Genomic DNA, 14,295 nt, shown 5'->3' with positions numbered 1-14,295 from the left:
ATACCCTGGCTATAGGTAACTCTGGTGGATACATCCTGGCTGACAAAAACCCCAACCTCCTTGGCTGACACCATTCAACTCTTGGCTTCAATTGAAGTCTGGGTTAAGAAAAGTATGTCTGGATCATAGCTTGCTATTTAGACATTTGAAGGCACTTACTTATTCATGCTCACTAAATAACATCTACTGACACACATACAAACAGACTTCAAAAACCAAAAACAACAACCCATCCACAGCACACCACTCTCCCTTGAGTTCTGTAGCTCCTAATCTGCCATGTGGTTCAACTCTCCCTAAAGTTCAACAATAAAGAAGTCCTTAATGAAAGAATACACCTAGTTAGTTATTATAGTGTTTCCAGGATGTCTTGTAGGTTTTAAGCTTAAACAGAAGTGGCAGAACTCACAGAAACAAACCAGTATGAGAAAAGAGGCAGTTGTTGAAAGCAAAATAATGAACAAAATCCATCTGGCAAACTGGAAGACATGCAGCTATCCCATCAGCTGCAAGCGCCCTTACGCTATCCACCCACAACTTCACTTGCATGCCCTTGGAGAACAGGCACTGGTAACATAGGCATTTTTTAGAGAGCAAATCCATTAGAAACGCAACCAAGAAATGCATCCAAGAGAGAGGGGACCATCAGCTTTCAGCGCTGAAACTTCCTGGTACTTCCTTACAGTTACAGTCTGTTCATTCAGGTTATTTATATATCCAGATACATTCGAGATTAGCCAGAGCAGACAGCTCTAAAGAGTTTACATGCCCACCATTCCCCCTCCAAGCACATAATTTAAAATACAGGACTGCCTACTGTGCATTATTAATGGCATTTCTAAACATTAGTGCCACTGGAGGATTTGCCTCTGAATGCAAATCTAACAAACCAATCATTGCCACTGTGGATGACTGATGCATGACAAATCTGAGGTATCTGCATCTACAGTTGTGAATACTACAGACTGAGAAAATTTGTCCGGAAATATTCTGCTGAATATTTCAAGCTTGAGTGGAAACAAAACCAGAAAGTTCCTCAACAGCTACAGAAAACACTTTAATGTCACAAAAATACAGTTAGCAATTGGATTTGTCTCACAACCACTTCTATAGCTCCATTTACTCTGGAATAATATTATCTAGATAAACAGCCTTCTTAATATTACCATCTTGTGCACACATTTAATCACAAGAGGAGAAAGAAGTGGTCTGTGCAATTGTTAATTCATACATGTGATAATCTTCACATTAAGTACTAGACTGCTCTGTGAAAAAATAAACCTGAGAAATATCATGACAAGTACACATTTACTGCTGCACAGAAAATGTATAAGCTATGTCTAATTAGTGATGTTTATGAATTTAAAACTTACTTACAGTCTGCTGCAAAATCTCATACCATAAGACTGCTTGAAAGCAGTACCAATGTACATAGCTTCATCATAAGAAAAAAGCACTTTGTGTTGGGCACACACGCACATTCTGAAAAAATGCATTAAGTATTTACAGGATGGAGGTTTGTGTTCCATTCAATCACTTTCACGCTGTCATTAGAATGTGCCCCTAAACCGAGGTGGGTTTAAGGGGTTAAGATGGAAAAGGAAACTTGGCACAGGGAGGCATCTAATACTGGCAACAAATCAAAAACATCACTGCACTCCAGTCTCAGCAAATGTGGGTTTTGCAGATTTCAGTTTGCAAATTGTGACAGCAGATGGTTGAAACCTGCCCCCGTACAAATCCCATGCCTGAAATGGCATTGCCTACGTTTACACACTCTGAGAAAGGAGACCTGGATTTTCAAAGAACTTAGTAACTTCTATTCCTACATACTCACATACTGGGATGCCTGTTACAGAGGGTACAGGACACCTTGAAGTAACAGTAAAATATTATCTGGCCACTATTATATAGCAAATTAACTTTTATTCAGATGTGGAAGTAAACACATTTACAAGAAGAAAGATCTAGGGAGATTTATTGCTCTCCTGAAATTCAGAGAAGTCCCACAGGCTCCCTGTCAGCATGTCAGTGCTTGAGCAAAAGGATGAGCAAGTTCTTTAAATCACAGGCTAACGGCAGTATCAGCATAAATTTGCCCAGAGACTTCATCTCCACGTTGCTTCCCGATTGATACAATCTGTGTACGAGGAGTAATCCAAATATTGGATTGCACATATTTGGCAAGTCTTACACCCCTCTTCACAGACAATGGTTTTGTCATAACTCACAATGAAGTTACTGTAATACTGCTGAAACAGTGTACTGTGTGGGACAGACAACTGCTTGGCCATTTCATATAGGCTTTCTGGCGTCAAGTCTTCAATGCCGTAAGTTTTAGTCAGGATGTATTCTAATTTCCAGTTCGATTCATTTTTCTTGTTGGCGTCTCTGAGATCCAAGTAAAACTGCCAAAGATCCTACAGTTAAAAAAAAAAAAAAGAAAGAAAAAATAGGCATGTCTGTATTGCTTTCTTCCCTGCTTCATTAAGTCTCCAGAGTGATATATTGATTAGGAAGCTGTCACTCCTCATTACTCACAACTGAACAGAAGGTCATGTCCCACCCCAAGAGCTGGGCTTACACCCAAAGCTGGTACTTGCAGTGCGGTAATGGGGGAGGGGGTTGGAGGGAAGAAAAAAGAGCCACAAAAGGCAGCAGCGGCAGTGTTAGAGGTCTCTCCTGTCCAAACTGTACACCAAACTCTGCTATGCTCATGTCTGCTTTAGGAGTGGGGCAAAAGGGTGAAAACCAGAAGTTTATTTTCTTTGGACACTGCTTGAGAGGTAGAATGGACAGAAAAAGAATGGTCCAGGGAGAATTTAAGGGAAAGGGAGAGATAGAGAGCAGGAGTGAAATCTGCACAAGAAAGGAGCAGCCTGTTATTAGCATAAGTCTCCAGAGAGAAACCCCAGCCCCAGACTAGCTGCAAGGATGCATTGTCACTGAACTCAGCGAGGTCACGATTTTACCCCAGATTACAGAGAGAATATATGAGTCATTCAGAGCCAAAATAATCATACAGGATTCACTTTATCTCCAAAAATCACATGGCACTACAGAATAGAAGCATTCGACTTTCTGAATTTATCTATTATTTCCTAATAAAACTAGAAACTCTATACAGGAAGGCGCATGATTGTAAAAGACATCACATGGTTAAAAGTGCTTTTCTTTATCTGCTCTACCACACCCTTCAGAAGCATTTCATGGACTGCACCCCAAAGCTCAGGCTATCACCAGCAAACAACATTGGTATGTAAACAAACCCAGGATTTCAGAGAACCTTTTTCACCATTGCAGAGGTCCTTGCAAATAGTTTTAGGATTCACCCCAGAAAATTTCTGACTGTCGAATGGGAAGTACTGGGTAGTCCTGCAGGCACAGAAAGTCTAACAAAGTTCTCTTTCAGATTTCCTTTCCTTTGCCCAGAAAGAAAAAGAAAAGTAAGCACCAAAGTTCCACCAATAGCCATAATACTACAAAGGCTTATAGTATTTTGCTGCAATTTTTAATGACACTATATTTAAAGTCTTAAGCAACGCTTTAACATCTTTACTTACCAGCAATCTATAATCAAGAAGATCATATTGATACAATCTGACACCAGGGTTATTGGACTCCATTTGCCATACGTTCTTCACTGGGGTTACAGCAGGTGCCACAAACAAGGAATTCACTGGCTTTTCTGCAAGAAGGTGAGGAAACAGCTTCCTTTCAATAATTTCTTTTTCAAACAAAGTTTTTGTCAAGAACCAACACAGCAAGAACCAGACTGACTGGCTTAGGTACACTAGCTTTTTTTCCTGGTTTAGCTGTATCACTGTGAACTCCTTCTATACTTGCACTGGACAGACCAAAATCTGTGTAAAATACCACAATACACATTCCAGTGTGAGCCAGTGAAGTCTGTCTATAGTAGAAACCTTCCACTAATTCAACTACCTGTGCAAAATGGTGTTGCCTATATGTGAGGTCACTGTATTTTGTGTATATCTACTGAAAAAATATTCAACACATATAGTTGCTGTCTCCATGCAGTATTTTACATGTTGCTTTATGTATTTCTGATGTTACTAGAAACACCAAGGTATCATCACCTGACCCTGACTTCACTCATCTAGACTAGCCCTGCACCTCGTATGTGAACACCAATCTAGACAGCAACTGAAACATGATGATATTCAGGGGTTTTAATTGGACAAAGTATGCAGGTAAAGTATGGAGAGGTTCTCTGTGGAACAAAAATGGAAGCCCTAACTATTCCTTTCTTCGACAACATCACAGCAGGTCAATCTCCACATTTTGAGAGCTAAGCAATCAGTAGGTTCTTCTAGAGAAGATATCACTACACTGTGTCTCACTACACTGACTTTGGCTACAGTATTACATCTTGAATTCTCTGGAATTTTGTCAAGAGGAAAATGGCATGAATAGAAAAAAGCCTAAAATTGTACAGATAAACACTAACTGTATTTGGCTACATGCAGTTTCACTAGGGTTGGATTCCTTTTCACTGGAAATTAATTCCATGATAATGCCATGTATAAAGGTAAATTATTTAGAATACTGTTACCCTAGTTAGCATTTTGGGCATTGCTTTTATGGGTTCATATCAAACATAGATAAAGAATCAATTAATACTTGGGTATTTTAGATAAAACAAAATAGTGGACATCTCACTGTTCTATGGTACAGACACAAATATTTAACCAGTCACTGGTTAGAGATCTTCTGTTAGAGATGTTAGAGTGCTCCATACAGCCATGCCCATGCTTAAAACTGAGGCATTTCAAGGCAAAAAACAACATTTTCAAACCTGGGTGCTTTTCTTGAAGGGAAATTAGCTGATCTAAGAGATGCAACAGGCAGAGACTTTCTTTCCCCTGCCTTCTGCTTACCCTTGTCTTAATTAACTTTGAAGCAGCAGGGAACTCAGCAGAGAGGCACAGTAATGATGCAGGAAACACAAGAACACAGAGCATGTCTAGTTGGCCTGAGAACATTCCCTCTGACACATTACACAATAGCAACTGGCTAGTATAATTTGCCCGTGTCACTGAGAGAGCAGAGAGGAAAGACTAAAAATTCTTGTCTAGGCATAAGCATTCATTAAAAAAAAAACAGGAAGCTCAGGGAGTCTCTTCTGACTTCAACAGAAAAAGACAGTCTGCCTTGCAAGGTTTTCTTTGGAAAAAAATTGGGAGTGTGTGAGGCTTGAACTCTTGTAGATAAACAGCAGTACTTCGCAATTTCCTTTTCCTATTATTTATAACAGAGGTTGACTAGTAAGAACATGAAAGAAAGTCTTAATTTGCTTTTAATCGAGAAGAAAAAGGTGAAGGATTCAACAAGCATCATTACCTTCTTCATCCAGGAGGACCATGATACTATCTCTATGCGTATGTCCAAAAAACTGCCCTGCAATAACGCTACTGTATTTGCGAAAAATCATTACCAGTCGCTCATTGTAATACTCCCGGATAGCTGTAGTATTCTTTGCATATGGCAGGTATCCTATTGGTACGTGTCCTATTATGTATACCTAAGGAATTAGATACAGAAAGCACAATTAGCACCTTCATTTGAAAATCATACTTTTAGCTGTAACTTAGAAATGGTTACTACAATTTCATAATAACGCTATCTTAGAAATGGCATTCTGAAAGCTATAAACAAAATACCAACAGTAAGAATGTTTAAATTCATAATGAGCAAAAAATAGTTGGTTTTTTTTAATGAATTCAGTATATTCTTGGGAAAATGTTGTCACAAATCTATGTGTGATTTTAGGCCAAAGGAAAATTTGATCAAGTATTTCAAATGGAAAAAGTTACTAGGGCAAGACTTATGATTTGGCATCTTAAAGAGACAGTAGGAAAAGCTTAAGTTAGAGTACTACAGAGTCTGCAAGGTCAGAGAGTCATGGAAGAACATGAAGAAACATGGAAGAATTGGTTAAAACCCCTTTGTCTGAGCCTGAGACTTGGTTCCAACTGCACACACCAACTAATATGCTACAGGGTTTTATGAAGAAAGGAAATCTCTCCTTTCTCCTGACTGTAATATAGTATCTTTAAAATTAGAACACTGTAGCAAAATGTAAACATGTTTCAAATAACACTTTTTCTGGTCAGATGATGATCCAATCCCCACACCAATCAAACACACACACACCAATAACTTATAATGTCACTTCAAAATCTGATTATTATAAAATGATTTATTCTAACACTCAAGTCATATCAATTGCTGCAGCTTGGTTAAGTTTCCATTCTAATTTCTGATAATTGTAATTATATAAAAATGTAACTGAAATATGCTAGCTTTTGTCTCATGCCAAAGGTGTACATTTTAAAATTGAAGGCTGTAAGTAATGAGAGTCAAAAACAAAAGTGAAAGCATTAAGTATTCTCATCCTGGCTTCTACTGTATTTCACATAGACGGAAATAAAAGGTGTAATTTGAGAAACTGCATTTAACTATTTTATTAATTGTTGTAGTATAACGTGCATATTCAAGGAAGAATTATTAACAAAACGAAATGTTGATTTTGCAGTATCTTTGGCAGCATTAATATTCTTCTATAATCATGTTTATATTTTCAGTCTCTACTTCTTACTTTTTTTTTTCTTTTTAAAGTTTAAAGAAATAATGCCAATGGGTTCTGTTCACAGCCCTTACCTTTTCCTTCTTTTGTGAAGAGGTTTCTAGTATTCCCTCCAGCCAAGTAAACTGGTTGGCTGGGTCAGTGACATTCACAGTTACACTGTTGGGGCTGTAATACAAATTTGTGTTCAAACTGATAATCCTGAGTGGTTGAGAGCTACCACTGGATTCAAACAGCTGTGTGTAGAAGCCACCTGTGAAAATAAGACCAACACCATTTGAAAAAGAAAAGGCTTTAAAAGCACAACTTTAGAATGAAAGCATGTGTCTGACAAAATACCCAGCCTTACTTTTTCTAATAAAACAGAATATGGCATATTTATTTGAGCCATGCATCACCTTATCACAACAGAACATCTTAAGAATCTGGTTTTAGCAATATTTTACTAGAAGTTGACACTGAATTGTTTATGAATTTTTGCCTGTTCTTGCCTTTCTGTTTATTTGATAGTTTTCAGATGCAATTATCCAACTGACACACAAGAAATCCCCTGTAACATTTCTTCCACACTGAGCAATGCAGTAATTGTTTAAAAGTCCACATTTCTAGAAATACTGCAAATATATAGGTTCCTCCAGGAAGAACTGTTTTAGTTTAGCAACCTTGTCCTTTGAAAGTCATTTAACTTCAGACTGGAATATGACAAAAAGTAAAGATCATAGTTTTCAATCCAAGCTTCTAAAACTCTCCATGGCATACAGAGCTGCTTCAATGGGTGCAGTATCATAGACCATGGCCTTCACTGGAGTGATGGCAACAGAGCTACAACAATACACCTAAAACTTAAGGTCTGCCCCTTTGAGTTTTATTTTTCCTATTAGAGTTTCTACTTCCACTCTTATCTAGTGTTCCTTCTCGTTCAGGACATAAAATCAGAAATTAAACTTCTAAAACCCTAATACTTGAGTGGATTGGAAACTGGGTTGAACTTTTCAATCCTTTGCTAAAAGGAAAAAATCATCATTAGGATATCAATATTCTCCTAGTTTAGTAATTGAACACAAACATGATGCAATTAACAGTATAATTACCAAGACCTTGTGCTACCATAACTTGAACAACTATGTGCCTACTCAATATGCTCTGAAATACATGCACTATCAAAACAGAAATAACATTTCATCTATTTTTTTACAACCAAATTTAAGTCTTTTGTGCATCATATGCATCTAAAAAGCATTATGAGGTCTTGAAGACAACAAGATATTTCACATGCGTTGGTGCAAAGCCAGTAATATCGTACATGTTACAAGAAGCAATAATTACTGCATCAGAACAGAATAAATGTACCCTGAAGATAAGCATTGCTATTGAAAAAGACAAGTAACTTCTTCCAGCAGAAGCATTACAGATAATCCATTGTGCGGGTTTATCCTAAGAGACTTAGCTAAACAAATGGGACAAATCTACAGAAACATTAGTTCTCTAAGCCGGAGCTTTACAATGCATTCCTGGCATATTTTACCTTTTCTGAAGGTGTTGATTGCTTCATCAGTTAGCCAAGGCTTCCAGAAATCTGCTACAGCATCATAAACTTCACTGGTAGTTACAGGAAGCTGATCCTGTGAGAGAGCAGAACCTGCCTCAGTCTTAGCATTCAGGTACATACACAAAAAGAGAAATCACTAAATTATCCCACTTGACCTCTCACATAACACCTAAGTGCCTCCAGTCATCACCAGGAGGAATGTGAGAAAGGAAAAAAGAGCTCTGAACATCCAGTATTGGTGATGAGGAACAAATGCCTGAACATAGTCAGAACTGACTGCATGTTCTTGTTAATGCATTGATAAACTAATGCCGAAAATATTTCAAGCCTTGGAAGCACAGCAGAGTGGAAGACCATACAATCTGCAAAATTGATAAATATATAAACTGAAGATTCAAAGTCTAAAAGTCTGTTGGAGGAAAAGTTTGAACATAAGCTACTTTTATAGAAAGTTAATTTTTCAAGCACCTTGGGATTCATAGCTGCTCCTCAAAACTCCACTATGGCCCTCAAAAACATTCTGGTGAAATTCACAAATATTTCCATGATATCCTGTAGCTCTAGTAGCAAAGCATTTAAAACATTAAAGTTTTGTCAATGTTTTCTCCCACCAGCTCCAATTAGGACTGTAGCACTCTTCAGTCTGAGCCAAGTAATGCCCAAGCACCACAGCCTGGTAAGAGCCATGCTCTCCTCTAACCCTGACTGGAAGATCCCAGCCTGTCCTTGCCTTTCCTAAAATATCTGCTTGGATCCTTAGTGCTAGAAGAAAAAAACAGAGGTAAGAAAATAGAAAGAGTATTACAGCATGTGTTTTCTTAAACATAAAATTTGACCTTTCTGAGATCTTTGAAATTAAACCTACTTTATTAGAGGCTTAGGCACTAAGTCTCTGTTTAGGAGCAGTGCAATCAGAAGTCTGTTCAGACCTTTGCTGCTTGCAGTGCACAGACACCAGTTGTTAGGAAAGCTCTGAGCCACAGCAGTTCAGCGAGAGCTAACAGCCACCAACAGACACAGCAAAACCTGATCTCAGATAAGAGGCCACGTTATGGACTGCAGGCGATTTGGTTGGACCCAGGCAAGTCAGTGCTCTGTGAACGTACGGATCAGAGAGCAGTTTGGGAATTTGCTTTAAGCAGGGGCAAGGATGTGAAACAAATAAGCCTAGGCAGAAAGATGGAGGTCACAATAGATGATCTGAAAGGTATCTCAATGCTTCATTAACCTGAGTGGTATTTTTAGTAGGTTCTGCAAGAACAATGACCCAAGACCGTTAAATTGTTGAGATGGATGGGTCAGAACACAACAGAGAGCAATAAACTTCTCCAGTGCATGGCAGGCACGCAGCTCTCACACTTGCTCTGGAACAGACTACAGTGTGTGGCTTACTCCACATCACTTCCAGTCTATGGGACGTTTGCCAAGCATGGCCAGATGAAAAAACAGAAATGTAATCAACAGCAAAAAAAAATAAATAAATCCAACAACCTGAAATGACCCCATAGTGGGGAATTTCTGATCCCATGGCCTTTTTCAAACAGTAACAAAAAAGCGTGTCAGTTCTGCACATGCCACTTAACAGCAAAGTACCACAGAAACACTCCTGTGTGGTTATGTGCAGAGAGAACTACAACTGTTATTCTAATCAGCAGCCTGCTTCAAAATACTATTTACTGCCCATCTGTCCCTCCAGACCACTTTTTTTCCTGTCTTCAGATTTAATTTTGCAAACAAAACTCATAATTGTTGGAAAAGTCACTACATTGTCTGCAAGATTATTGTACACAGTTTTTTTTTCTTCTATATCAAAGGAGACTGCTGAATTACAACTATTCTCTGTTAAGACCTTTTAAAAAGCAAAACAAAATGGAAACAAAACACTGAGTAAGACTTCAGTTAAGGAGTTATTTACCAAAATACTTTACTAGTGGTTTCTGGTGTATGAACACAAGACAATGAAGTTCCAGCTTGGTTTGTGCACTCATATTCCCAAGATATGCTTAACTCTTATTTTGACTCTCACATTTTCCTTTCCCTTCTCTGAGCACCTCTGTTAATCCCTGATTTGGAAATCACTAACTCCACCAATGATACAAGCAATGGCACCTACTACACCAAGATGTAACTTGATAGGTCTAATAAATAACACAGAAAGCTGGAAAAAAAGTCTTTGGGGGCTGTGAAGCAATGTTACTGAAGTCCTAATAGGCATTTAGAACAAAATCTTTTAGCTGACCTGCTCCACATCCCTTCCAATCTCCTCAGATTCAATGACAGAATTTGCTTCTCAGTTCTGCATGCAGCCAGATCAACCCACAATATACTTTAAAGGACACGTGAAGCAACTGTTTGCTTTTGAGCTATGCCAAGAACAATATTCACAGAACACTGAAAGTAAAAAAGCACTGTCCTCTGCTGCAACAGCCCATGTATTCAGTAAATCATCAATGTGAATATTTCTAAGTGCTCAATAAAAATATGTATTTTTAATAACAGTGGCAAAACTATGGGAACATTACAAAAATTCTGCCATTAGTCTGATTAAAAAAAAAAATCCAGTGATGTCAGACAGATTTCCAGTACCCCTTTTCAGTAGGCCTTGAATCTTACCATGGGCTCACAGATCCATTAAGAATGTCACTTCTGTTAGATTAAGTTACTTTACACACATGCATGACTGACTTACACAGCAAGAAAAAAAAGTGTATTAACTATGATGAGACCTGGTGGTTCTAAGCCATGAGGAACAATGAGCAGTAAATTTGAATCACCTCAAGCAACGTACAGATTTTACCTGGCATCAATGTTTGCCTGGGTAACACCACACAGAGAGATGTACTTTCTGTTCTTGATTGGAACTATTTATAATTTTAAATGCTAACTGGAAAAACATCAAATACTGTTTCCAGAATAATAGCTACACAAATTTAACTCTTATTCCCACACGTTTTCTGAGGGGTTAGGAACACACTCAGTGTGACACATAAACAAATTTCTAACTCATTTTACCTGTGGCCAGTAGTCATGATTGCCCAGAGCTGGAAAAACCTGAAGATCTGGAAAGAAATGACGAATTGTAGAACTCATATTGCCAATTATGCTAATGACCAACTTTGTGGACAGTGCTTTTACTGGAACATGAGGAGGACTATCTCTGAAAAAAGAAAAGGCTTTATTAAAAGAGAATTATTAGCAACACAAGGCCAAAAATTCTGCAAACACACCTACGTTCTAGCATGCAATACTACTATAGACTCTTTAATTAAAAACATAGAATTGCCATAGAATCCTATGATTCACATGTATCACAACTAAGATTTCTTAGAAACTGAATTAATTCAACACCATCACTTTGGGTTTTATATCTTCTGTCATCCACACAACCTTAGAAGTTTGTTTTTCCAATTTTAACAACATCCTGTTGAAAATAAAGTACAATAAGTTAAGTGACATAAATTAATCACTTGTCTTTACATGTGTATTTCTTAACATCCTTCCCCTGGCAGAATTAAGTGACATAACATATATAACCTTTCCAGAAAAAAAGACCATGTCATTGATAAACAAACTAGTTCTCACAAACACTCAAAGATACTTCTCTCTTTGATAAATTATCCATTGATATATATCATAAAAAATTATGTGATGGTAGAATGGAGAATTTGGCTATGGCAGAGGAGTAAATTAATGCCGTATTTTATGAATACCTAGAAAGTAACAGGGCATGGTACTATTAAGCTCCCTTTCACACTTATTCCCCCAATCCCACTGCTAAGGCATACAAAGCCTCAGCTAACACCTGTGTGTGAGAAAGAGAGTATTATTATGCCCATTTTTTAATAAGGAAGACTGGCACAGAAAAAGTGTTTTACTCAACAGGGGACTGCACACATCCAAAACACTGCAATGAGGGACTGGGAAACCACATTTTCACTAGAAGCACATGCAGCTTTGAGTAAGAGTAACACAGAGAGAGACAGCATGTACAACACTGTTATCCTCCCCCCACTACTCCCTGATTTAGAATTCATACAGGTATCAAACTCGAATGGTAACTTTATACACTTAAAAAGAGAAGTTTAATATTTTAAGTCACAAAGTGTAACATTGCTTGATTCTAGTTACCTCTTACAGAACCAAATAAAGTCTAGCTAAAGAGCATCTTCTAAAAAGGGATGCACTTTAATGATCTTAAGACCTACAAAATCCAATACCTCCCATAATAATTCATTCCAGTCAGTTATTTCTCTGACTTTTCTTTTGGCTTTTTCCAATTCCCACCACCCCTGCACTTTTTTCCTTAACTTACACTAATACAGTCATGTGGTAAATGTCTCAATGAACAATGATATCCAGAAATTATTAGAAATCAAAATCTGTTCCTAAGACCTTGTAGTCTCACTGAGTCTCCTACTTATTAGCCATCTGGACAAATAAAGAGACCATTTTAAAGTAGCATTTGTGAGATACTAAACTCAGATCTGCTGGTGCAAATATAAACTTGTGAATTTCTGCACTGTATGGTTATCCAGCTGTTAAAAGCTTTAACTGCAGAGTGACTTGAACACTTACCCTGTCCAAATCATGAATGAAACCTGCTGGTTTGAATCCTTCATGAATGCAAATGCTGACAAAATAAGTTGATATGGAGAATCACACAGAAAGTCTCCAAAAGGGCCTGGGTTGGAGGCATTGGCTCCTTTGGAAGAAGAACAAACTTTGGTGCGATCAGGGGTAATGTGGTAAGTCGGATCTAAATGTAGGTCAGATACATGCCAGAACTGCCCTGTTTTCAGAAAACAAAGATTAAAGAAAATTTATTATTTGCACTTGAGCTGGATAGACATGGGTAATGCCAAGTTTGCTCCAGTTTGTCTACTGCTATTCCTCTTTCAAGTTTTGAAAAGGGGAATAAATTTAACAAATTTATGATTAGTCTGTCTGAGAAGTGTGGGCAAGTTCTGCATTCCTGACAAGAGTCCTTCATGTAGTCTGCTTAGAAAAACTGGAAACAGAAGCAGAGGCATAGGCTTAAGCTATTCAGCAGAAAAAAAAATGGAGGTTGGTAGGGACTGGAAGATCAGCTCCTTTTCATTAATAACAATCTGGAAACTGGAGAGCAGAGGAGGCAATAAGAGGGCTTCTCCACTCCACCACCTGAAAAGAAAGGGAGTTGCATTTTAATTATTTTTCCCGACCTTCTGTGGCTGGAAGCTACTATAAAAGATCATGGTCTAGAAAGAAAGGCAAGAAGCAGCATGTGTGCAATAACTTCAAAGCTCTTCTTCTCCCCAGCAGCCACAGCAGCAGAGAGACTGGGATTCTCACCAGAGATGTATGTCTGCCATACTGTCTTGCTACTTTCCAGGCTGACACATTCTCAGCCACTGCTGCTTAGCACTGCTGGGGAAAAAGAGCTGAGAAGTATAGGAATACAGTGAACAAGATTAATTAAGCTTGTATTGGACGACCAGACTTGAAGTTTCATGTAAAAGATGAAAAACTTTCTGTCAGTGTCAAAGCACTTGGGAAAGACACATATGTATCTGGGATAGTGGTTGTGAAACTGGGACAGATACAAATTGATAGTTCCCAAGGTCACATGCTCACTCCATGGCAGAGCAGGCCACTAGATCCCGTGGAGTTTTATTTCAGGAAGCGAAGACTAGCAGTGATCTTCAAAATCTGCAAAACTGTGTCTCCTATCAACAGGAGACAGAGAAATGCCTGGACACCGCACCATGCTTGGTCCAGGGCATGTTATGAGTGACAGGGAATTGAATTCCTGTGGAAACCATTTCGGAGCACTCACCCGCTCACGCTACTGTATGCTGGGCAGAGCATTCCTGTGCTTGCTATCAGCATCATGTTTATAGTCCGTGCCTCAGGACACCGTTCCAAAGGCAGGGCCGGGCTCACCTTACCTGGCACCGTCCTGAGCGACAGCCCACCCCGGGGAACTCAACATAAACCCTATTTAACCCTCCCTCCATACCCGAACTGCCATGTATTTACGTATTTATCAGTCACATGAAGTTGAAGCCGGCTGGGACAGGGAATATCGCCACTGCAGCAGCCTACGTGCGGGCACACTGAGAAGGGGAGGGAAAGGAGGCGCAAGATGGGGGGAGCA

General features: G+C 38.6%; 1 protein-coding gene across 1 annotated transcript; it reads right to left on the bottom strand.

The window, feature by feature from the left end:
* Positions 1-1,925: 1,925 nt before the first annotated feature.
* SMPDL3A (sphingomyelin phosphodiesterase, acid-like 3A) lies at positions 1,926-12,948 on the bottom strand (the record flags this gene model as incomplete). The annotated part of the gene is made up of 7 exons (XM_010188561.1): positions 1,926-2,420; positions 3,564-3,688; positions 5,365-5,545; positions 6,685-6,863; positions 8,136-8,232; positions 11,172-11,316; positions 12,735-12,948. Coding segments are annotated over 7 exons (1,253 nt in total), but the record flags the coding sequence as incomplete, so codon positions are not given.
* Between the last annotated feature and the right edge of the window lie 1,347 nt (positions 12,949-14,295).

This window comes from Mesitornis unicolor, unplaced genomic scaffold (assembly GCF_000695765.1).
Source record: "Mesitornis unicolor isolate BGI_N332 unplaced genomic scaffold, ASM69576v1 scaffold48757, whole genome shotgun sequence".
In the NCBI taxonomy this organism is placed as follows: Eukaryota; Metazoa; Chordata; class Aves; order Mesitornithiformes; family Mesitornithidae; genus Mesitornis; species Mesitornis unicolor.
Note: the sequence above shows the minus strand (reverse complement) of the source record. Positions and strands in the feature narration are given on the sequence as shown.